The 25,918-nt window shown below is 40.3% G+C and overlaps 1 protein-coding gene across 2 annotated transcripts; it reads right to left on the bottom strand.

The window, feature by feature from the left end:
• Window positions 1-1,939: 1,939 nt before the first annotated feature.
• Window positions 1,940-24,615, bottom strand: kcmf1 (potassium channel modulatory factor 1). 2 transcript variants are annotated; one of them, XM_061876613.1, is made up of 7 exons: window positions 24,403-24,615; window positions 16,065-16,232; window positions 13,183-13,322; window positions 11,907-12,008; window positions 10,762-10,951; window positions 4,781-5,087; window positions 1,940-3,235 (listed from the first exon to the last, which is right to left on the bottom strand). In XM_061876613.1, the coding sequence occupies exons 1-7, from the start codon at window positions 24,416-24,418 to the stop codon at window positions 2,974-2,976; spliced, it is 1,185 nt and encodes a 394-aa protein (XP_061732597.1). In that variant the 5' UTR covers window positions 24,419-24,615; the 3' UTR covers window positions 1,940-2,973. The 2 variants fall into 2 exon arrangements, with proteins under 2 accessions (XP_061732597.1, XP_061732598.1); XM_061876614.1 differs by having other exon boundaries at window positions 10,762-10,946; window positions 11,908-12,008.
• Window positions 24,616-25,918: the final 1,303 nt, after the last annotated feature.

Below are 25,918 nucleotides of genomic sequence, written 5' to 3'. Positions count from 1 at the left end.
AAGACTTTTAAAGGCGTGGTGTCCCTCAAGGATTAGTACTACAACCACAACTGCTTCCTTAACCGAATGACATCATTTTTCTTGGCATGTGATGCTGTGTTTTGCTGATTTGACTTAGACATCAAAAAAATAGAAGAGGCATGTCGTAATTAAGAGAATTAATACAAAATGATTACTTCTAATACTTGATTATTTCTCGTATGTTTACAACTGTTTCCTATAATTTGTTTTTCTCGCAGTTTCATTTTCATGACTTAATGTTACAACTTAAATTTTTTCCGGTAACTTTGTGATTTTACGGTTGGAGATTTTGCACGTTTTCTTTTTTTCTCTGGACTTTATTAGAACTTTGGTATTGTCATGTTAACATTCAACTTTTTTCTATTCACCGAACTTCATGACAATTTAGCAACGTCAAGATTTCATTCCTGGAAATTATAATTCAATTCCATTAATCTTATAACTTTACAAACTTTATTAGCGCAAAAAATTTCTCAAAACAATTTTATTATTCTAAATTACGATTTGATTTACCACTTTTTTCTCATTATCCTCACAATTGGAGTAACTTTATTGTTGTAAGTCAACACTATTTTACAGTCATTTCCATTTACTTTTTAACCTATTTGTTCATTGTAACTTTTTCCCCATCAGTGCAATATCATTTTTGGAAATCCATCTATCCATTTTCTACCGCTATGAGTTTCCTCCCCCGGGTGGCGGGGCTCTCCCTTAGAGATAGGGTGAGAAGCTCTGTCATCCGGGAAGTAAAGTCGCTGCTCCTCCACATCCAGAAGAGCCAGATGAGGTGGTTCGGGCATCTGGTCAGGATGCCACCCGAACGCCTTCCTAGGGAGGTGTTTAGGGCACGTCTGACCGATAAGAGGCCACGGGGAAGACCCAGGACACGTTGGGCAGACTATGTCTCCTGGCTGGCCTGGGAACGCCTTGGGATCCCCCGGGAAGAGCTGGACGAAGTGGCTCGGGAGAGGGAAGTCTGGGCTTCCCTGCTTAGGCTGCTGCCCCCGCAACCCGACCTCAAATAAGCGGAAGAAGATGGATGGATGGCATTTTCTACCTCTTGCCTCGCTTGGGTTGCGGGAGGTGCTGGAGCCTACCCCAGATGTACATGGGCGGAATGAAAAAGTAAATCCAAATAAAAAATTGTCATTTTACAACTTTTTCCTTGTAACATTACAACCCTTGACTAACAACTTTATGTACTTAATTTTGAAACTTTGCATTCTTCAAACTATACTTTTTCTTTTTACATCTGTTTACCCTAACTTTTTTAGTTTGTGCAATCACATTCTTGGAATGTAGAGTAAATCAGGGTACGTGTGTTTTTTGACACTAAATATTCTCTGAACAAGACTAGATATATACACAATCTGAAGCTATATATATTCATATATATATATATGTATATTAGAGGTGGGGGGAATAATCTATTTCTAGATGCATCGCAAATTTGGACATGGACGATTATAGAATGAATTAGTAAACGTTAATGATTTATTTATTGTAAATAAACTAATGCAGTCAGTTCTAAAATTTGGCTGACTGCAGCTCCTTATTTTAAGTTGCTTATGGTCCAGTTGTGCACATTTTCATTGACTTAATAAATGTGGGAATAAATTTAAGTTTCTTATTCCAAAGAAATTTTATAAAAGTTGCATGTGATAAGCGCTTAATTAGTGAAACCAAATGAAATGCAAAACTGCATCAAAGATACATAAATCTATTTTTAATTGAATCGTGAGGTGGCCAAATATTCCCACCTCTAAGTACTTTCTGTAACTTGACTTTCTTTTGTAACTTACAATTTATTTCTAGTACTTTCTTCATCACTTTACTTTTCAGCATCTTCCTGTTATTTTCCCATAGGAACACACATGCTGTATCTCGGCAAGAAAAAGCGCAAATCGGTAAAAGCCTCTTGGTTTCATCAAAAGCTGTGCAGTTTGGATTTATTGTAATCTAAATGTACATTTAAAAAAAAGTCTGCCCCATGTCTTATAAGCATTTGAAAGCCACAGATTCAATATACATCTTGTCATATAGTACACAAGGAGGGCGATAGTAGGCATGAAGGTGGCAAGGTTGGTAAAAAGGCTCCAAAACAAACATGAATAAATACAAAGTGCTATCCTTAGCAGAAATAAACCAAGGTTCATCCTTTGAACAGGAAAGAAAAAAAGAGAATGTGAGTAAGAGCATCATCGGTCTAGGTGTTAATAGACATGGCGTCTACTCGCTAAACAAACGTGGACTTTTAGTTCCGAGCGTCCATCTGATGTGCGTCGTCAGGAGCGGCTTTTCTTCATCGTCACAACTTCTCCTTTCATCCCAGCACCGCCAACACGTGTTGGGAGTTAGCGTGTCAGTTAAATGAAATGAAAAAAACAATAGACTTAGGATCCATCCATTTCCTACCGCTTGTCCCTTTGGGGGTCACGGGGGGGGTGCTGGAGCCTAGGATCTTAAAACTAAATAAAACATCTTGTCATGCGTGCTGCAAAGAAGTGCATGCTTAAAGTAGTTAAGGTAACCCATCCAAGCACTTTTATTAGATGGAGGAGTCAGAAACACACAGCAGCTTGGTCGGGGGTGTGGAGTATTTATAGGCGGGGCCAGGAGGCCAAAAGGGGCGTGTCACAGGAAGGCTGCCTGTTGCATTTTCACTGATGAAGAAAGGAGAATGCAAATTGATTATCACCCTCATATATATTTAATATATATTTATAGATTTATAGATTTTTAGATGTCTTTACTCTCTCTCGGATGATTGCTCTGCCTCTTTTTTGCTTACATGGAACAAAAAAAAAAATGGTGACAGGCCTGATATTACAATCACTTAAAAAGAAACCGTGAGGGAGAAAGGGTTTTTGAGGAGGGTGTGGGGGGGTTGCTGCTCTCCATCACTGACAGTTGCAGCAGGTGGGGGGGCACAGTCTGCTCCACACCCGGACATCAAAGAGGCGGCGGAGGCTCCTTCCCCGCGGAGGCGCTCTCGTGGAGCTGGAGGTTCTCCAGCGCCACGTCTAAAGGCATGACGTCCACGCAGCCCATGGCCCCGAAGTCGGCGAAGTCTCGCCGCTCGTCCTCGTCCGAGGAGGAGCTCTCCTCGTGCATCAGTGTGGACAGGAGGAGCTCCTGGACAAAGAGGCTACGGTCGGCGCGCTCACCCTCCAGGTACTGACGCTCGGCCTCCGACATCTTGGGCTCATTCAAGCTGTATGGGAGAAATGTGGTTAGTAAAACACGAATTATGTGATAAACTGCACACTACTGCCACCTGCTGGCATGGAGCTCTTTGCCTGACACCTAAAAGGAGCTTTGTAGTACTAAAATACTTAATGTAGTGCATAAAGCAGTATTTTCCATATTGTTGGGCTACTGAACAAAAAACATATTTTTGGTGACCAACATTGAATATGCTATTCTTTTATATTGTTGATTTCCTAACAAGAAGATAAGAGGGTATTTGTCATTAATTTAATGACAATGAATAGGACCATATTTTTCATATTCATCTTCTGACATGAATATAAGATGGTAGCTTTCATATTGTTAAAGTAAGGATTTGGATATAAACATTATTTTTCATATTCATTTAATGACTTGGACATAAGACAATATTTTTCATATTGTTGATTTAATATCATGAATAGGACCATATTTTTGATATTGTTAATCTGTCATGAAAGACATTATTGTTCACATAGTTAACCTACTGACATGACTATAAATCAGTATTTTTCATTATGTCAAATTTACTGACATTAACATCAGAAGCTATATTTTTATTACGGTAAGTTAATTTCCTGACATTATTATCAAACTTTTTGTCACATTGATAATTAACTGATATGAGCATACTTTTTTCATGTGTAATATACTGCATACTGTCAAAAAATATATAAGACTGTATTTTTCATATTAATTTACTCACATAAGACGGTATATGTGATCTCACATTGATGCTCAACATATGCTATTATTCATACTGTTACGTTATTGACCCATATTTAAGACTATTTTTCATTTTGTTAATTTACAGAAATGAATATATGATGTTATTTCTCTTAATATTAATTCACTGGCATTATGACATCAAACAATATTTTTATATTGTTAATTAACTGGCATTAACATAAGATATTTTTCACATTGTTGAGTCATACACGATTATTTTATTTATATTAAGCTATCGACCCAAATATAAGACACATATATTTTTCATATGAAGTTTAACAAGTATTCAGGATGAGTTCATTGATATTGTTAAGTTACTGACACAAATACAAGATGTTTCAACTATACTGTTAAATTAAATAAGCCAAATATTAAAAAAAAAATTCCACTAGAAAGTAAGAGATGTGTTGTCTTATGCTTGAGGTCTTAAGATGTATACATGCCAACCAGCAGAGGGCCAAAGGACTTCTCCACAAGCCAGTCAGAGCTTTTCTTCCTGTCACTCACACACACCAGTGACATGGAGAGATACAGCAGTGACACAGGCACAAAAAAGAGCCTCATAAGCTGCGCAAGTTGGCAAACAGAGTAATTATGATGCTGATTTCAAAATAATGATGATCAAAGAAGCAGAGTCATCAGAGCGGCTAAGAAATATGATATCTGCAGTTGGCATTTCACTCATACTGAAACAAAAAAATGGTCTTTCTTTTTTGAAAAACTTTTCACCAGAAGGGCTAATAAAAGAGTGACGGTCAATAATGAGTTTCAGCAAATATTTGTGTGTATGTGAGCCACGCACCGTGCTAATAGGAACTGGGAGTTGTGGGACGACGACGACAATGGGTTGCTTTCGGTCGTGGCGCCCGGGTTGGCGGCGGCCGTGCTAGGCGGGGGGATGGCGGCGGCACCGGCGGCCGAGTTGGCCGTGTTGTTGCCGCGCCTAGTGGCGTGGCGGCCCGTGTCCACCTGCTGCCGCGCCGCCTGGGCCTGCTGCCGCTCCATGTGCAGCTGCATCTGGAGCTGCTGCAGTTGCAGGGCTGAGGGCCCCGACGAGTTTATCTGCCCACCCGCTGCGCGTCGTACACCTGACAGCTGCGACAACAACTCTGCAGGAGAGACACGCAAACATCACTTGAACAAAAAGTTGCAATGAGGTAAGAATTTAGATATTTGGATTCAACATACTAAATTACAATATTTGTCACCAGACATTACGGACCCTCGAAACTTAAACAGATTGCTGATCGCACTTGGAATTTTGACAAAAAATATTGCCCATATTTGTTTTTGTTGCATTTTGTTCCTGTGAATAGAGTTCTCAGTGATGAACACATTTTTTTTTTTTAAATAATACTAAATGTCTAACAATATTGTTTGCACTTTAACAAGTTACTACACTGAAATGTCACTCAAAAACATTACCTAAAAATATTATTAGTACATATTCATTTTATATATATATATACATATATATATATATATATATACATATATATACATATATATATATATATATATATATATATATATATATATATATATATATATATATATATATATATATATATATTCATTCCACACAACTGCCTGAATATTATTGAGTGTCAATTGATTGCAAATGCAGTTGATGTACACATATAGAGAGCAATACTTAACTTAAGTTGAGCTACGTTCACAAACTCCGCCACTATAGTAACTTTATTAGTAACAATAGGAGTTCAGAATATTCAGAGATATTTTCACCGATTCCATTTATGTTTTAATACAGTCAATAAAGGACATTTAAGTCAAATAAATATCTCTAACCTGTACACTTCGAAGGATTTAATTAAGTTATGTAATATTATTTCTTTAAAAAAAAAATGAAATTAACAAAAACAAATTTTTTTCAAATATATAAATACATAATATATAAAGTGCCTAGAAAAGCACTGATGAGTTAAGGAATTGCACTGCATATAAAATATATATTGTACTGTAAAGAAAGTATACATTGAAAAAACATTTTATTTAAAACCTCCTTTGTTCCCAATGCCATTAAACTGTAGAACTCCACACTAGAAGGGAGGGCAGGGGAAGAAGACGCAAAATGCAATAATAAGAGGTGACCCGATACAACATTTTCACTACCTAAATCAATCCGATACCAGTACAAATCTTACTAACTTATATTACTTTAATGGATGGCAATGGCAGCACACTGCTGTTATCGTATGCACTCATATTTGTCCGTGTACATATTTCAACAGGAGTTGAAGTGTTCCAAAACAGGAGCAGAGCTCCTCAAAGGTAGGGTGACCAGTATGTGTCTCGACACTTCTGGACATCACTGACACGACATGTGTTGTCTGGACTGCATTGCACTTTTTTGTCCAACTAAATCTCTGTGTCCAGGACAAATGCCTCACCTTTTTTCATGCTTTAAGCCAGACTACTTCCTCACATGAAATGTAGTGTGAGAAATCAGTACTAACATCCACAATATAAGAAGGAGCGCTATCAACGGTCCTTTCTACCCACAATCATAACACTTTACAATGTACTTATGTAATTGCTGTAATGTTTTTTTTCGTGGTGTGCAATACTGATGCAAGTGTTTTTTATTGTATTTAATCTTTTATCTATACATATTAGTGAGAAATATGTAGTATTTCATTACGCTTTAGTTTTGTTACTGTATGTAAAAACCTGCACTGCAACAATGTAATTTCCCAATCGTGGGATAAATAAAAGACTATTCTATCCATTCAGGATATTCCGACACTGATATATGTACATTGGAACCTCAACTTAGGAACCCAATTGGTTCTAGAACAGGGTTCATAAATACAAGTTTGTATATTGAAGCAGACTTCTCCATAAGAAACAATGTAAACATGAATAACGGCTTCCAGCCTCAAAAGTCCATATTTTAGAGAAAGTTTGTAAGACAATATGAAGCGCTATACAGTACTGTATATCAAACAAACATTACAAGGGGGTGATGGATAAACTAATTAAGTCAAAACAACTAGCTGAACTGTCAACGCAGGCACGCAGGCACGCAGGCAGGTCGCTACAATGATTAGTGATACAAAAATTGAGTCCACTTTACCTTGTAGGTTAATCTTTTCTGTCTTCAATGGAAGGGAAGGGAGGATGCAGTGTTGACAACGCGGTGGATACTTTCTGAATGTTTTTAGCCACACATGGCTTGTCTATTGCTGTCTTTGGACTCATACTGAGCTTAACACAACTGGGTTGTAAAAAGGCTAAACATACTTAAAATGCACACAAAGTAGCACAGTAGCTAATGACAGCACTATGCTGACTGGATGAGCACCGGAAATTATTTAACCTGCCCATAAGCAACATTTTTTTTGACTGAAACAAAAAATGATATAGCTCCTACTCTAAATACCCCGGATTTCCACTGGAGCCGTAATGGTTGCGGAACAGCACAGCCACGGCGGCTGACTCTCACTGCTTCAGTCATCATACGTATTTGGTGAGGGGTTGCTTGTAGCATGACCAAGGATATGGAAATAGCAGATGGCGTGTAGTTAAAATTATATTTGCAACAGGGAGATACACAGAAAGCAGACTAACAAGTAGAAGGATCCAGCACAGACGGAGGGACCCAGGTGGAACTGAATATAACTAGTTAATGACAATCAGGTGTGCTTGCAGGACAAGGAACAGAAAGTAAAAGGTGATTCAAAACATAGACCACACAGAAAATAGCGACAAAACAAGAGCACCAGGACAGGAAGTGATTCAAAAACACAGGAAGTACAAATTAGAAATAAGAGCACTGGACAACAATTAAAAAGCCAAAAACAGGAAACCACAAACATCACCAAACTGTCATTAGCAATTAAAGACAGTAGTGCCCCATCGTATAGCCGATGAAAGCCGCTTCAAGTTCCACAGAAAGTTAAAAAATAAAGGGAGGGCGGAGGGAAGAATGGCAGAGGGTTGCCAAACTGCGTCCCTTCATCAAAGGGCCAACAGTCCAGGCCATATGTCCCCGCAGCCAGCGGGGAAGAGCCAGGTGTCGGCGGCAGCTGGAACACAGCCGCATGTAGGAAAGGGGAACATGAGAAGCCCACATGGAACGCTCTAGCAGCAGCAGTCCTTGACGCCCAGGTACAAACACGCTTTTGCCATTGGTGCATAAGATGTCCATAGACTAGCCACCAATGCGTCCGATGAGGAAGGCATTGGTGCAGCAGGCGAGGATGGCAAGCACCAAATAAGCGCTTATGCGGCAGGGGAGGATAGCAGGCGCCAGAGAGGCGCTTATGCGGCAGGGGAGGATAGCAAGCGCCAGATAGGCGCTTATGCGGCAGGCGAGGATAGCAGGCGCCAGATAGGCGCTTATGCGGCAGGCGAGGATAGCAGGAGCCAGATAGGCGCTTATGCGGCAGGCGAGGATAGCAGGAGCCAGATAGGCGCTTATGGCAGAAAAGAGGACTGTGGACAAACTAGTGAGCATCCTGGATGATGCCAGTCACCCTCTGCATAGCGTTATCAGTAGCCAGAGGAGCCTGTTCAGTGCTAGACTGCTTCATCCCAAGTGCAGGACTAATAGACTCAAAAACTCCTTTGTCCCACACGCCATTAGACTGTACAACTCCTCTCTGGGATGGGGGACGGGGGGTATTAGGATGACAGGGGATGCAAAACATTAACAGTGCAATACCTTTTCATAACATGGTCACTACTGCCTACTTTGTCTTGTTATATTCTCATTTTACTGTTATATTGTTATTCCCATTGTTTTTATTCTTTTTGTAATATTTCTATTTTGTTTCCTTTTAAACCCCCATTATTTACTTTTTACTTTTTTTTTTTTTTTTAAATTGATCACAACTCTGTACACTACTGCTGGAATTTTAATTTTCCTGAAGGAACTCCCCTGAGGGGAATCAATAAAGTACTATCTATCTATCTATGCGGTAGGCGAGGATGGCAGGCGCCAGATAGGCGCTTATGCGGCAGGCGAGGATAGCAGGCGCGAGATAGGCGCTTATGCGGCAGGCGAGGATAGCAGGCGCCAGATAGGCGCTTATGCGGCAGGCGAGAATGGCGGGCGCTTTTGCAGCAGGCGAGGACAGCGAGCGCCAGACGGGCGCTAATGCAACAGGCAAGAATGGCGAGCGCTAGATGGGTGCTTCTGCAGCAGGCAAGGAAGCTCAGGCAACTTGTGAGGGACAGGCAACAACCCAACCGGGCGAGTGACAGGCGGCGGCGCCAAGACAGGATGGAACGATGTCCACAATGTTGCCGAAAACATTGGTGTAAAATAGAGTACTCGCAGCGACATTGTTGAGGTCATCCCAGCAGGGAATCATGGTAGCATCGTGGATGACCTCAATGGAGCAGAAAGTCTTGCTGGAAGCGATGTCGCTGATGAGGTCATCCAAGCAGGGAGGCATGGTAGTGGCATTGTAATCGACCTTACTGAAGCAAAAAGTAGCTATGCCTCCCCAGCTGCACAGCTACTCATACTCTCCCCCTTAAGGGACGGATCCCAGACGCCCCCAGAGAGACCAATAGACGACAGGGATGGGTCGGAGGGAGCTTGATGAGAGGCTGAAGAATGCTTCAATGTGGCCATCAGTGCCAAAATCTTGTCAAGATGCTGGGCCATAGAAATCTCCGCGGGCTAACTCACTGGCTAGATCATTTGTCAGGATTTGGTGAGCGTTATTTGTAGCATGACCCCAAGGATGCGGAAATAGATGGCGTGCAGGTAAAAGTATATTTATTTGCAACAGGAAGATGCACTCGAAGCCGACTAACAAGTAAAATGATCCAGCACAGAAGGAGGGACCCAGGTTGAACTAAATAGAACTAATTAATGATAATCAAGTGTGCTGGCAGGACATGGAACAGAAAGCAAAGGTGCTTGTAAACACAGAGAGCACCAGGACAGGAAGTGATTCAAAAACAAAGTAGAAAGTGGAAATAAGAGCAATGGACAGGGATTAAAACGCCATAACACAAGAGAACACAAAAATGACTAACTGTCATTAGCGAGCCTGCCATCCGTTCAAGTCAATCTGTTGATGTCCACTGCCGGCAGTGAACCCCTTGCGCAAGGCACCGTCATGCCAGTGACGGACCGCACCTCTGCATTAAATATACAGAGATCTTCTATATTTACCAGCCACCGCAACATGGTAGATTAATTTATCTAATATCTGTTTTTGGGGGACAGAATGTAATGCACTAAGTGAGTGGTTACCGGAAGTTGTATGAGATGTGAGTATGTGTAAAACGCTCGCCAGGGATGATGTTACTGCGGAAAAAAGTCTGCGCTATTTCGCTGCACGCTGGAGCTGCATCAAATGGCAGTGGGCATTGGCAGACAGCGGAGATGTAACGTTGAGGCACCGTTTAGCAGCCGTTATGCATTCCAGTGGAAATCCAGAGTAAGGCAGTGCTGTTGTGATGAAATAGGCTCTGCATGGTGGATCCCAGCACTGCTGGGTAGAATTACAGCAGTGGATTCTGAAATGAACTGCTTCTATTGGAGGATTTTATCGGACCTTTTAGATGCATGCCAATCTAATCTGAAACATATCTTTTTGTTGTTATCAAACTGATATCCAATATCGGAATCGGGACACTCCTAGCAATAATAAGACTTTTTGACTTTCTGCCTGGATGAATAAGACTTTTTGACTTTCAGTCTGGATTATCATTATCCATGCACTTTTTACTCATATTTTATAATTAAATTTTGAATGCTTCTGACCAACGAACACACATCTTCTTCCCTGGTGTACTCACCTGCGATGGGGTCCATGGCTTCTCTGTTGCTAGGGGTGAAGGTGGAGCTCTGCGTTGACGTGGAGGAAAGCCCCCCCGTGGAGCCGCTAGTAAAGTGCATATTTGTGCGCCGCGCTCGGGGCCCGCCAAGTCCCCGCCCGGGGTGGAACATCCTGCGTACGTGCCGAACACTGCTGGACTCGTCTTGGACGAGGGGGGGGCCGTTAAGGCTGAACAATGGGAATGGTGGGATACCAGTGCGCATAGTTTATACAGGACATAATCAATTTTTTGCTGTCAATGTTGTAAGCGGACTTCTTAACTGAACTTTTGTTAACAGAAAGAATGATTTTTATTAATCTTGTAAAACAAAAGGCAGCGAAGTAACCCTGTGTGTTTTAACAAAGCTCACGATGTCATCAAAGTGTTATGTTGATATTAGACAAAGGAGTAAGCTAACGGCTATGTAGCCAACAATTTGATGTGACTTCATGACATATGGTTTTTAATACACACAGCTTGTGTTTGCCGTATAAAAAACATGAAAGTTCCGATTAAAATCTGGCAATGGCTAACATTTTTGCAACAGATTAGTACAAACTCCAATAGAGTAACTTTGACTGGCGTGTAGTTTTTGGCAGTAGGTCCTGAAGTCATGGAGCTGTAACTCTTAACTACTGTACGGCATATTATTGGGCTGCGCAGGATCATCGGGTGTACAGCAGGAAATTATCAGATATCCCTTTAGTAGCCCAGAAATTGTTGACTTGTTTACTACAAATAATGTATCTTTGTTCATATTGCTATGACAGCGTCACGTCGTGACAGGCAGAGCAATGAAATGCTCTTCCACTAAATGGCAGATTGAACATAATTGACGTGGGTATCCACCTGATGTTATTTATACTACAGTACTACAGAATAGGTCATTTCACTTTTGAATAGCATAAACACCACGGAAAAAGATGGATGGATGGATAAACATTGCTTCTGATTAATTTATGCCTATTTTTGCCATTTGGTGAGGTGTATTAAAAGCCTTGCATTGACAAACAAAATAAGATTCACAGAGAAGAGCGATATGCGTACACTATAACTTCATTTAACTAGTACATATGGTCGCTAGTGTGTGCGTGTGTGTGAGAGAGTGTGGACACAAAGGATATTAGATCTCTGGGTGCTCGATGTTCGAGTGTGAGGTGGGCTGTGAAGTCATCTGTAACGTGATTAGGATCCCCCCCGGGCAAGGCAGCGCATATCGGGCAGATCTGAAAGAAAAAGGTACACATTGAGACGATTTCTGTCGCCTCTGATATGCTTGACTGATGCTAAGCTGCTGTCATGTCTGCCACACGGGCTAGCTCCTCCTGTACAAGCGCCTGAATCGCATAACAGTGAAGAGAGCTCACAAAGGACTGTACTCCAAGATAGTTGCCAGGGTTACAATTAAGAATAGGATAAATTACCTAAATATACATATTGCAGCCTCCTGAGGTAACGATATATATCACAAGATATTATTAGGTACACAAATGATAATAGAACCATTTCCAACGGCCCCTTATAATAGGAAGTAGGAAAAACAATGTTATACGGCGGTCTGATATCAATTAAATATTTCAATTACTTTCCTATTTCCTTGTATTATCCACAATATTTTGAGCAAGATAAATTTAATACAGCAAATTAACTAAACCTAAGCAAAAACTACTATTGGCTCAAATCTAAAACTGTCCTGGGTCCAAGGACCTTTTTCCAGAGTTTGTAAAGAAAAAAAAAAAATAACGAAAAATAGATTGTGTAGTAAAAAAAAAAAATCCAACTAATCAATATTGACAATATTATGATACTAAACTTGGTATCGCCACGCTCGATATTTGCATCAATCCGCCCACCCGTTTACATTCAAGAGCTCTAGCTTAGCGGTTAGCATAGCCTCTTGTGTAGTGTAGCAGGTTTAGCTATTCTTTGTCTACCAGTGATAATGTTACTTGCAAGGATCTTACTTTATTTACCGCCATTAAGGCCAGGATTAGTTAACCGCTATCTCATGAGCCGCTATCTCACTACCGAGGATCCTCGCTACTTTGCGTTGAGGATAGGTTGTTCGCTGGTTTGTACTGTCAAATTAGCAGGAGACAGCTAGAATGTGTCAACATGTATTATTACAATATGATGATGGTATTGAAAGCTCTATCTTCTGCCAAATGTATATTATTTATATCGTCTATACAGCGCAACCTTATTTAAAAAAGTAACTTAAAACTCACCTTACTGGTAAACTTTTCAACAAAAAAACACCATCAGACATAAAATTATATTAAAAATAACATTTTGTGTAAATATTTTAATAAATATCTCATCGCTGGAAGCCGCTGTGATACCTTATAAAAACTAGTTTCCTTTGTAAACCAAACAGTTCACGCTTGACGTAGTACTGACCACCTCAGTTGAGGTCTCGGCGTGCTCGGAGGTGACGTGCTCCTGTAAGGACGTCTCTGTGAAGCCCATCTTCCCGCAGTAAGGACATGTAAACGCCTGAGGCTGCTCTACTGAGAAGGTGTCTCCGCCGTAATACAAATCTGCAAGATGAGGCAAAGAGATGGTTATTACTATGGGTCAATATGTACAGTAGGTTGTTATTTTTTCTCATCCATTACTTTTAACATGAGTGAAGAATGCGTCAAAAACGCACTACCGACCAGATAAGTACGAAAGAGAAACTGACGATACAGTATTATCTACTCATAGCTGGTGGTTGTATGAGCACACTGCATCTTGTCCTGTATAGTCCGACTCCTTAATGCTTCAGTCACACGCAATATTCTCAGAGGAATGAGGCACAAAAACAGTGGTACCTACTGTAATAAAAAGGGACCTATTATGATTTGTTTTTCTTCATTTAAAACACTTCCTTGTGGTCTACGTAATATGTAATGCTGGTCATTTTGTCAAACTTTTGCATGGATTATGTTTTACAGACCATCTTCAAGCAGCTTTCTGACTGTCTCTTCAGGAGGCGCCGTTTTCCTTGGGTGGTGTTATTTACATGCCTCCACTTTGACTGTGTCTTCTCCCCGTCAGCCTGGTTGTAATTTTTTGTGCTTTCATAATGAGTCTACATAGAGATACAAGTTTGAACTATACACTACTTTGTATTAGAAATAGCAGCAGAAAATGCATGTGCATGTACGAGCTTGTCTGCCTCACAACAAGTGGATCGAGAAAAAGAAGGAGCTTATTGACTACGTCAATCTACAATGGCGGACTCGCGCAAAGCTCTTTAGGAAAATCTGTACCATATGTCCATATTTGAATATATATACGCTGACATAACAGTTTGAAAAAAAAAAAAACGTCACAAATTGGGCAAATTCCTTCATACTTCTAACGAGCCGTTTGGAGAGACAAGATAGTTTTATAAATATCTCAACAATTCCTCTTTTGTTTTATTTAAAATTTTGGGACCTTATGGCAATCACTAATACACAGAAACAGAACAGGTAGGGATGGGTACCGAATTCAATACTTTTATGGCATCAACCGAATTCCGTCGGTACTACTAGGTATCCATTCATGTAAAACCAAACCGTGCCATGTTTCGATACCTTTATTGCACGTGCAAGCTTTTGGTTGTGCTGCTCTGCTGGCAACTCATGCTGCTGCTGTTTCTTATGCCCCTTTGGTGGTGTTTGCAAGTGATTCCTAAATGTATTTATTTTATTCTGTGTTGTGCAACTGCAATAAGTTGGAATTGGACTGACCAGTATGGCAACTTTTGGAAAAAAACCTCTCTTGCACGGATGTCCTGTTAAACAGCTGCTCAATCACGAGCCAAACCCCCATGGCTATCTCTCAGTCAATGAGAGCAACCCCACAAGTTGATCTTTCCGATTACATGTTATGAATATGAATGTGCATGTTACTTCATCATATATATACTTACAGCATGTATATAAAGAAAGAACACATAACTAGGAGTGGAAAAGAACAAAAGAAGACAAGTGAAACTGTACAAGACACGGAACTTATTTTAGTAGGAAACAACTCTTTAAACAAAGCAGAAAAATAGGCAATGATCCGACCTTGTCTACAAGACAAGGCCGGACCGAAATGGGAGAATGATTGGCAACCGGGTACAGGTGTTTCCCGATTGCCAATCAATGACAGGTGTAGGAGCCAGCGCACAGTGGACAGACAGGGGAAGTGAAACTACAAAAAAATTGTACTCGACAGGAACTTAAACACCACACAAATAGGGAAAAAAACACAACATGACAGAGAGTCAGAGCTCTATCTTTCAGAGTGGGAGAAAAAAAAGTTTTTTCATCACAATTTATTTCTTACAGACAATTCTTCATAACTTTTTTGGGGATAATTTTTGCTGCTGTCCGGTTTCAACTTTTATCCTCTGTAATGCATTTTATTCAGTTTTTATCAACATTTTTTTGTTTTGTTTTTATAGTTTTTGCAGTTCAAAAAATGTTTCAATAAATTTGCTAAATACAGTTGTCCCTTACTACATCTTGCTTCAAATATTGCAGGTTACCTGTATGTATTTTTTTTTATTTTTTTTTTTTTTACATATAACGTTTTTAAAAGCATATTAGACATGTTTTTGCCAAAATTAAGTGTTAAATTCAGTTTTATTTATGGATTGTATTTAATACATTACAGTATTTGTCTTTTTTTTTTATTATACTGCGGTATGTCCGGCACCAATTAACTGCAATAAACGAGGGACGACTGTAAACTATAAGTAACATCATATGTGATGACATTTTTGTAATATTACTGTAAAAAAATATTATTAAAAAAATGCAACTGTAATAAACACCTTGCACATAGATTTTTGCACTAAGATATTTGAATATGTATACTGCATTTGCTGACCAGGTATTTATTTACTTTATTTTCATTTTATTCTCTCAATTGTTTTTATTCTGTTGTTTATCCAACTGTTTTTGTTGAGGCCAAATGCAATACAATTTCCTTCTGCAAACATCACTGATGCTGTGCTTGAATGACAAAGAATTTGAATCTGAATCTTAGCCTCTGCATGGTAATCTCTGGAATTGATTAAACAATTAGGCCTCACCACTATATAGAAAAACATGATATTGCATTAGTATAAAACTTCATGGCATTTAAAATGTATGTAACTTCATTCAAATAAATATGAGGCCGTACAGTCTTACATAACCGCTGAGGAGAACCATAATAAGAATTATAATGTGATACCTCAAAACTGAGCCCTTTCGGATTCCCTAAAAGATGTCATTTGAGGTTAGACTGAGGTGAGTCAGAATGCTAATAAAGCTTACCATAGTCAACCCTGGTTAATATACACTGCATGGGATGCTCTGTGGTGTGTCGTGTCGTCGTGGCGCCACTCTCGTAGCACGACGCGCAGAGGTCGTAGTCGTAGCAGATAAGACACTTGAAACGCCTTCCTCGAAAATTTCCCTTTAAACACGCATCGCAGCTGACACCTTTGGGACGACAAGAAGCAAAACATTACTTTGAGTGACTGAGTATTGTTTTGGAGCAGCAAACATTGACATTCCAGCTGGGGGCACAAACACGCACACACACACAGACCCACACAATCCAGTGCTTTGATATGAAACATTAAAAAAAACTTTTTGTTTGCTATCGGTGCCCATGCTGGAAAGAATGGAGTTGGACCTATTCAGTCAACGTAAGTGATAACATAACCTTCTTAAATATGAATAATACGGTGAAAGGTCTGAGGTCAAAAGCTCATTCTACCACAATACAAAGAAAAATGTCACTAAAGCAGAACTGGGCAAACTATGGCACGAGGGCCGTATGCAGTGCATAAGATCATTTCATCGAGCACTCCATGCATTTATAAAGAGCAAACTCTGAAATGAACAATTATATAAATATAAAAAAAGCAACATATTCCACACTTTTTGTAAGCACTAAATGTTTAATTTCCTAAATATTTTTTGTGTGTGTGTATTTTCACACACACACGTGTGTAATCCCAGTGTCCATGTGCACTCTCTAATGCGACTATTGGTCATGCACCACGTGCCTTTCGTCCACAGAGCTTATTTCCTTATAGCGGACGATAAATGTATTGTTTTTCATGTTGACCTATGACATCAGACCAAAACAAGTCATCTTTGCGGCTCCTCACAAGTGTTTGTCAAATATGTTTTGGAATGTAATCTGTGGTATTTCTACCGAAACAAATGTTTTCTAGGCGATTGACATTATGTACACTCTTTTATAACCGGTTCTGATTCATAATCAGCAATTACAGAATGTTTAGCAAGTTGAATATTACATGTCAATAAACAGATAAGGTTAAAACATTGTCATGCAGTGATATGAATACCATTATCGTGTACAAGATGTAATGTATAGAAATATCGCTAATTACAAAACCAAACATCTTCACAATCAAACCAACATTTTAACATCCACATTTTCTGTTAATGCGTGAAACTGATATTTAATCTAATGGAAGTGTAGTTCCTCCTCTGAATGTAAGTGCTCCGACACCATTCTGTATTCCTTAAAAATGACAAAATCTGGCAAAACTCAACACACTGCTGGTATTTTTTTGTATTCTCATTAAAAGGTGTGATAAAAGTCAAAGCACCACGGCTAGTCTCACGCACACTAGGTGTGGTGAAATTACTCTCTGCGTTTGAAAAATCTCCTTGTCCCACACCCTGGGAGGTGAGCGGAGCAGTGAGCAGTAGCGGTGGCCACGCTACGGAGGTAATGGGTACCTTTTTTATAGTCTTTGGTATGACTCGGCCTGGGTTTGAACTCACAACCTACCAATCTCAGGGTGGACACTAACCACAAGACCACTGAGCAGGTTTATAAACACAAATGTCCTTTTTGTGTTGAGCTGCTGAAAAAAACATGTTTAAAAATATTTTATGAGAAGAAAACTAATTGTCCAGTCATTAGAATAAAAACTTGAAAATGATCGTTCTAGGCTACACCTGTTAATGACAAAAAATAATGTTTATCTGTGACTAATCACAATTTATTTTAAGTTAACTATGAACAGAATTGCTATTAATCATGATTGAACCAAACAATTACATAAGGCGACTCGGTAAAGAATCTGGGTATTATCTTCGACCCAACTCTCTCGCTTCAGTCACACATTAAGAGTGTTACTAAAACGGCCTTCTTTCATCTCTGTAATATCGCTAAAATTTGCTCCGTTTATTCCACTAGCGACGCTGAGATCATTATTCATGTGTTCGTTATATCTCGTCTCAATTACTGTAATGTATTATTTTCGGGTCTCCCTATGTCTAGCATTAAAAGATTACAGTTGGTACAAAACGCGGCTGCTAGACTTTTGACGAGAACAAGAAAGTTTGATCATATTACGCCTAAACTGGCTCACCTGCAATGGCTTCCTGTGCACTTAAGATGTGACTTTAAGGTTTTACTACTTAGGTATAAAATACTACATGGTTTAGCTCCAGCCTATCTTGCTGGTTGTATTGTACTATATGTCACGGCAAAAAATCTGCATTCAAAGAATTCCGGCATATTACTGATTCCCAGAGCCCAAAAAAAGTCTGCGGGCTATAGAGCATTTTCTATTGGGGCTCCGGTAATCTGGAATGCCCTTCCGGTAACAGTTCGACATGCTACCTCAGTAGAAGCATGTAAGTCCCATCTTTAAAACTCATTTGTATACTCTAGCCTAGCGCTGGGCAATATTTGTATGCCATATTGCGATACACAATATACAATACGATATTTTGCCTTGGCCTTAAATGAACACTTGATGCATATAATTACAGCAGTATGATGATTCTATGTGTCTACATCAAAACATTCTTCTTCATACTGCATTAATAATATATGCTACTTTTAAACTTTCATGCAGAGAGGGAAATCACAACTAAGTCAAATGACCAAAACTTACTCTTCATTCTCTCACGGGTGACTTTTTAAATGAGAACAAATTAATAGTGTTGCTATCTTTTTGTAGTAACACTTCTGCTGCATACTTTGCATATTGCTGTTGTCTACTGAATATCTTCCCACTTGAAGCCAAACCACCGCCGGATGATGGATCCCCTGCTCTTTATTTTGGGCATTTATTGTTCTTCCTCCATTTGTGATCAGTTTCGCACCTTCTCTCTCTTGTATTGTCACAAGCTCCGCTCAGCTAACGTTAGCCATGCTGCTACTTCTCTGCTCGGCGAGAGCGCATTACGCTAGGGATGTCCCGATACAACTTTTTCACTTCCGATACGATACCGATATTGTAGCCTTGAGTATTTGCCGATACCGATATCAATACGATACGATATAGGCACGAATCATACATATATTTATTCCTTATTTTGTTTTGTAGAATGTTAGAAAAGGCTTGATAAAGTGGTGTTACTGTTACTGATGTTGTAGTGTTAAAACAGAGAACAATAGTCAGCAAGAGTAGGTATAGGAAAAACTGACCCATTTATTATAAACCAATTGGTTACATAAATTTTAACCTTCAACGTAAGAGTATTACCTCAACAAATCCAATGAAAACAAAATGTTATATTTAAAGTGCAAAATAACCACTAATACCAACATAATTATACAATTGAAAAGAATAAATTAAAAATAAATTAGAAGACCCTGAAAAATAACCTAAATAAATCCAATAAAAAAAACAAAAAACGTTTTAAAGTGCAAACAATTCAAGTTCACTTCAGTTATTTTTTTACTGTCAGCATATGTTGGAAACAACTGTGGGCAGGGACAAAAACCACAAAAACAACACAATATTGTCCCCTGTCCAACTGCTCTAAATTAAGAGTTCACAGCTCCAGTTTCACTGACTGACTATGCCCAAAATAATGTAGTAATTACTCTTAGTCTTCACTGAAGAAAAGTGTAAACACAATAAACATATCACTCTAATAACAAGAGCATAAAACAAATAATAATCAGTCAGTGCTGACTACCTTTACTACTCCTCCTCCTCCTTCTCCACTTTCTGCAGTCCGAGCATAATGTGGAGATTTTTTTTAAGAAGATAAGCATTTCGGCATGCTGTGAGTTAACATACTTCCACACAGCCGACATCACTACACTTTGCTGAGCACACGCATTGTTGTTGTTGTGATCACGTGGGCTGTGCATGCTGGATCAGAGACGCTCTTCTTCCACGGCCGCCACCAACGTTAATTAAGGGGCATTGCCGCCACCTACTGTGTTGGAGTGTGATCACACCAGTCACCTATCATAGAAGTGCTGCAGCGGCAAATGGACAGCTTATATCGGAGCGCTTATATCGGAGTTTTTAGATTCAGTCCGATAAAATCCGATATTCACTTTTTTGGCTAATATCGGACCGATTTCCGATATCAATATCGGATCGGGACATCCCTATATTACGCTACACGCGCAGTAATATGTGACGTATGTAAGAAGGCGGGCTTGTTTTACGTCTCTGTGAGAAGGAAAGACGAGAAGGAGTGAGAAACGCCAGTAATGTAATGCCCGCAGCTAAAAGCAACTGTGTGAGAACATATAATCGAATATTACGATATAGTCATTTTCTATATACCACAGAGACAAACCTGAGATATATTGTTTATATCAATATATCGCCCGGCCCTACTATAGCCTTTAAATAGACCCCCCCTTTCAGACCAGTTGATCTGCCGTCTCTTTTCTGCTCTGCAATAAGGAGCTGGGGGTCACAGATTAGGTGACCACAGATGAGACGCTAGCTGTTCAATGTCGGGACCCAGGGTGGACCACTCATCTGTGCATCAGTCGGGGACGTCTCTGCGCTGCTGACTTGACTCCACTCAAGATGATATCCTGGTGGCCCCACTATAGACTGGACTCACACATTATTAACGAGATCCACTCTACATTTATTGCACCGGTCGCCCAGGGGATGGGGGGGATCCCCACATCTGCGGTCCCCTCCAAGGTTTCTCATTGCAGCCCATTAGGTTGAGTTTTTCCCTTACCCTGATGTGGGATCTGAGCCGAGGATGTTGTTGTGGCTTGTGCTAAGGCTGGGCGATATATCGATATACATGATATATCACGGGTTTGTCTCCGTGCGATATAGAAAACTACTATATCGTGATATTCGAGTATATGTTCTCACGCAGTTGCTTTTAGCTGCGGGCATTACACTACAGGCTCTTCCCACTCCTTGTGTCTCATTCTCACAGACAGTAAGCGCACCTTCTTACATACGTCACATACTGTCACGTCATACACGTATACGCCCTCGCAGAGCAGAGGGGTAGCAGCATGGGTAATGTTTGCTGTGATGCTAGCAGAGCCGTGCGAGTGGTAATACAAGAGAGAGAAGGTGCGAATGAAGGAAGGATGAATTCCCAAGAAAAACAGAAGGGGTCCATCGTCTGGAGGTGGTTTGGCTTTAAGTGGGAATATGTCGAACAGACAACCGTAATTTTTGAAGCATGCGGCAGAAGCTGTATGTAGCATCATTTGAAAAGTCACCTGCTAGAGAATGAGAGTGATTACTCTGCATGTCAACATCTCCATACGGTGCCACGCACCCACACCATCAAAATGCCGAAGCTAACATTTCCAGATCAACACCGTATGAAAAAAATAGTTAACTGAAATTAATAACGTCTGTAGTAACCTACCACATAGAGAAGGACGAACACTATTTGATTTCCTATTATGCAGCTCATTTTAATTTGACACTTAAAATGTCTCTGACCATCTTGCACTTTCTCTTTTGGAAATGATATGAATGTTTGAGCCACTGTTTAAGTACTGTTGAATAAATGCTGTTTTGATCAATTGACTTAGTTGTGATTTCCTTCTCTGCATGAAAGTTTAAAATGAGCATATATTAATGATAAATGGGTTGTACTTGTATAGCGCTTTTCTACCTTCAAGGTACTCAAAGCGCTTTGACAATACTTCCACATTTACCCATTCACACACTGATGGAGGGAGCTGCCATGCAAGGCGCTAACCAGCACCCATCAGGAGCAAGGCTGAAGTGTCTTGCTCAGGACACAACGCATGTGACGAGGTTGGTACTAGGTGGGGGTTGAACCAGGGACCCTCGGGTTGCGCACGGCCACTCTCCCACTGCGCCACGCCGTCCCTAATGCAGTAAGAACAATAATGTTTTAATGTGGACACATAGAATCATCATACTGCTGTGATTATATGCATCATGGCTTCATTCATGGCTAAGGCAAAATATCGAGATATATATCGTGTATCGCTATATGGCCTAAAAATATCGAGATATTAAAAAAAGGCCATAAAGCCCAGCCTAGCTTGTGCAGCCCTTTGAGACACTTGTGATTTAGGGCTATATAAATAAACTTTGACTGATTGAGTGAGGGAAAGATGGAGAAGGAAATCAGCCGGAAAATCAGAGCGGTTGGGGCAGTATTGCAGTCCCTCTGCCGCACTGTTGTGACGAAACGAGAGCTGAGCCAGAAGGCAAAGCTCTCGGTCTACCGAGCTTTCTACATTCCTACTCTCACCTATGGTCATGACCGAAATAATAAGATCGCGGATACAAGCGGCCGAAATTAGTTCTCTCAGAAGGGTGGCTGGCATCTCCCTAAGAGATAGGGTGAGAAGTTCAGTCACCCGAGAGAGACTCGGAGTAGAGCTGCTGTTCCTTCGCTTGGAAAGGAGCCAGCTAAGGTGGTTCGGGCATCTCGTGCGGATGCCTCACGAGTGTCTTCCTAGGGAGGTCCTCGTTGCACATCCCACTGGGAAGAGACCCTACGGCAGGCCAAGGACCAGATGGGGGGATTACATCTCCTCTCTGGCCTAGGAACGCTTTGGGATCCCCCCGGAGGAAGTTACTAATGTTGCTCTGGAGAGGGAAGTCTGGGGGTCTCTGCTGGAGCTGTTGTCCCCGCGACTCAATTCCGGATAAGCGGTTGAAGATGGATGATTGAAATGTTGTAATCATTTGACAGTCCTGCTTAAAATAAATCACAACAGTTTGGGTGCTTCACGGTGGCAGAAGGGTTAGTGTGTCTGCCTCACAATACGAAGGTCCTGCAGTCCTGAATTCAATCCCAGGCTCGGGATCTTTCTGTGTGGAGTTTGCATGTTCTCCCTGTGAATGCATGGGTTCCCTCCGGGTATTCCGGCTTCCTCCCACTTCCAAAACATGCACCTGGGGATAGGTTGATTGGCAACACTAAATTGGCCTTAGTGTGTGAATGTGAGTGTGAATGTGAATGTTGTCTGTCTATCTGTGTTGGCCCTGCGATGAGGTGGCGACTTGTCCAGGGTGTACGCCGCTTTCCGCCCGATTGTAGCTGAGATAGGCGCCAGCGCCCCCGCGACTCCAAAAGGGAATACGCGGTAGGAAATAGATGGATGGATTGCACATTTTGCAAATTGCGCTTATTGGTATTGTGCTTACGACATCAACACTTGAAATCAATCAATGTGATTTGATCAACTTAAAACACAACCCTTTACGAAATAGCACTTCAAGTGTTTTTAAAAGCGGTTATTTTGGTGATTATATAACCTGCCATACTTTAAAAAAAGACGACTTTTGTGAAGTGTTTTTCCTTGTTAGTGTTGTAAACATTTCACCAATCTCGCGCACTTTGCAAATAATACGTCATTTCCATTGTGCGCAAGCAATTTGCATATCGCAAGACGAGATTTAAGACGAGATTTAAGATGAGATTTTGTGGATGGTTTAGTCAGTAACCCTACATTATTACATTTTATAAATAGTAAACCAAGTTGTGATAGTAGTTTAGTCAGTAGTTTAGTCGTGGATGTACACTGTATAGTGGTTAGAGTTAGGGTTGGACTGATTTGAGGGCAATACTCAGTTATATAGTCCCGACTACAAATGAATAAATTTACAGAAGTATTTCATGAATTATTTTGACACCAAAAACATGTATTTGCACCCATTGATTTGCAAAATGTGTACCACACATTATTCACATATATAGCTGGAATCAATTTGCAAAAAGATTGCGCATTATACAAATTGGCAAAATGCAATTGCTCACATTGGTATTGTGCTTACAACATTAGGCTAGCAAGCAAAGCTAGCTAACTGACATGCTGCCATTACGCAAAACTTCAGCGGTGGCAGAAACATTAGCAGCAGGGTCGTCACGGTCGCCTACTTTTGATTTATAAAGAGAGTAAACATGATGACTTCCAAATGGACGACACCCGGTACTCATACAGGATTCGTGCTCAGGACTTTCGCGGCCTGAGACAGTTTCCCTTCTTGATGACAGTGCACTAATGACAGCGCACAGCTGTCAGCTCCCCGCACACACCTAGAAACACACCGCCAATTGTCCGATGTTTCACTGCATTTATCAGGCGGGAGTTAAGTTATTTCAAGGCAGCCCCGCCATGACACTTTAGTTCACAAGCCAACACAGCAGCGCCTAGCAACGGCTAGCTGCTAAGCTAGCATGTAGCCGTAGCATTGCGGTAACGCAGACTCAGTTCCCCCAGTTAGTTGACACTAAGACATGTTTGTGTCTTTAAAAATACAACAAGTCACTCTTAGTGTTTCCAGACATTGTGGAAATAAGAAGCTAATTGCGCATTAGTCGTTTTAGCTGGGCTAGCAACTATCTAGCTAGCTAGCTAGCCAAGCAGCCACGGCGCTGTTTATCCACTCACCCTCATGTCGGGACATCCTACTAACACCTTCCCGGGGCTCCCGGCCGCTTCCAATGGTACAGTTTCAGTGGGAGATACTATACAAGGGCGGTTTCCCCCCCTTTTGGCGAAGATGGATACCCTAGTAGTTTACAGTTTGTTCTCCTTCCCCTCCCAGGCAGGCACTTATCTGGTTAACGGCTGCCGACCAACGCTAGAGGGAGCTGCTGCTGTGTGGCTTCACAAGGCAAGGCTTTCCAAAGAACGCCCTACTTTTTGCTTTGCAGGCGGAACCAAATATTACAAAATGAATTATAATCTTTTTTTTTCCACAGTTCATACATCGATCTATGTTTTACAATTAGATTCAACAATTTCTGTTTGCAAGCCGGGGTTTTAAAATACAGGCTTGTAAACTAGCGGTTACCTTAATAACAAAAAAGGGGAAACAATCCTTATTTGTCATATCACAGTAATTAGCAAATAAACAATTGGACTTATGACAAAGACAGTGTTTCAAATTATTTATACGATTTTGGAAAATGGTAAAAGATAGTAACGTCCTTAAACATTGTCTTTATTGGCGAAACTCTTATCTTACTTTCTTTATCATATATATTGTTTTGTATATAAACATACATTGATTGATTGATACTTTTATTAGTAGTTACACAGTACAGTACATATTCCGTACAATTGACCACTAAATGGTAACACCCGAATAAGTTTTTCAACTTGTTTAAGTCGGGGTCCACGTTAATCAATTCATACACACACACACACTCTCTCTCTCTGTCTCTCTGTATGTATATATATATGTATATATATATTTATACATATATATATATATATATATATATGTATATATATATATATATATACATATATATATATATATATATGTATATATATATATATATATATATATATATATATATATATATGTATACATATATGTATATATATGACCGGTGGAAGAGGAGTTAGTGCGCCTGCCTCACAATACAAAGGTCCTGAGTAGTCCTGGGTTTGATCCTGCGCTCTGGATCTTTCTGTGGAGTTTGCATGTTCTCCCTGTGAATGCGTGGGTTCCCTCCGGGTACTCCGGCTTCCTCCCACTTCCAAAGACATGCACCTAGGGATAGGTTGAATGGCAAAACTAAATGGTCCCTAGTGTGTGAATATGAGTGTGAATGTTGTCCGTCTATCTGTGTTGGCCCTGCGACTTGTTCAGGGTGTACACCGCCTTCCGCCCGATTGTAGCTGAGATAGGCACCAGCGCCCCCCGCGAATCCAAAGGGAATAAGCGGAATAAAATGGATGGATGTATACATATATATACTGTGTATATATATATATATATAAATATATATATATATATATATATATACATATATATATATATATATATATATATATATATGTATATACTGTATATATATCTATATAGGCAGCACGGTGGTAGAGGGGTTAGTGCATGTGCCTCACAATATGAAGGTCCTGAGTAGTCCTGAGTTCAATCCCGGGCTAGGGATCT

The sequence above is a fragment of the Nerophis ophidion genome, linkage group LG17 (assembly GCF_033978795.1).
Source record: "Nerophis ophidion isolate RoL-2023_Sa linkage group LG17, RoL_Noph_v1.0, whole genome shotgun sequence".
Taxonomy (NCBI): Eukaryota; Metazoa; Chordata; class Actinopteri; order Syngnathiformes; family Syngnathidae; genus Nerophis; species Nerophis ophidion.
This window is presented reverse-complemented; position numbering and strand designations above follow the sequence as displayed.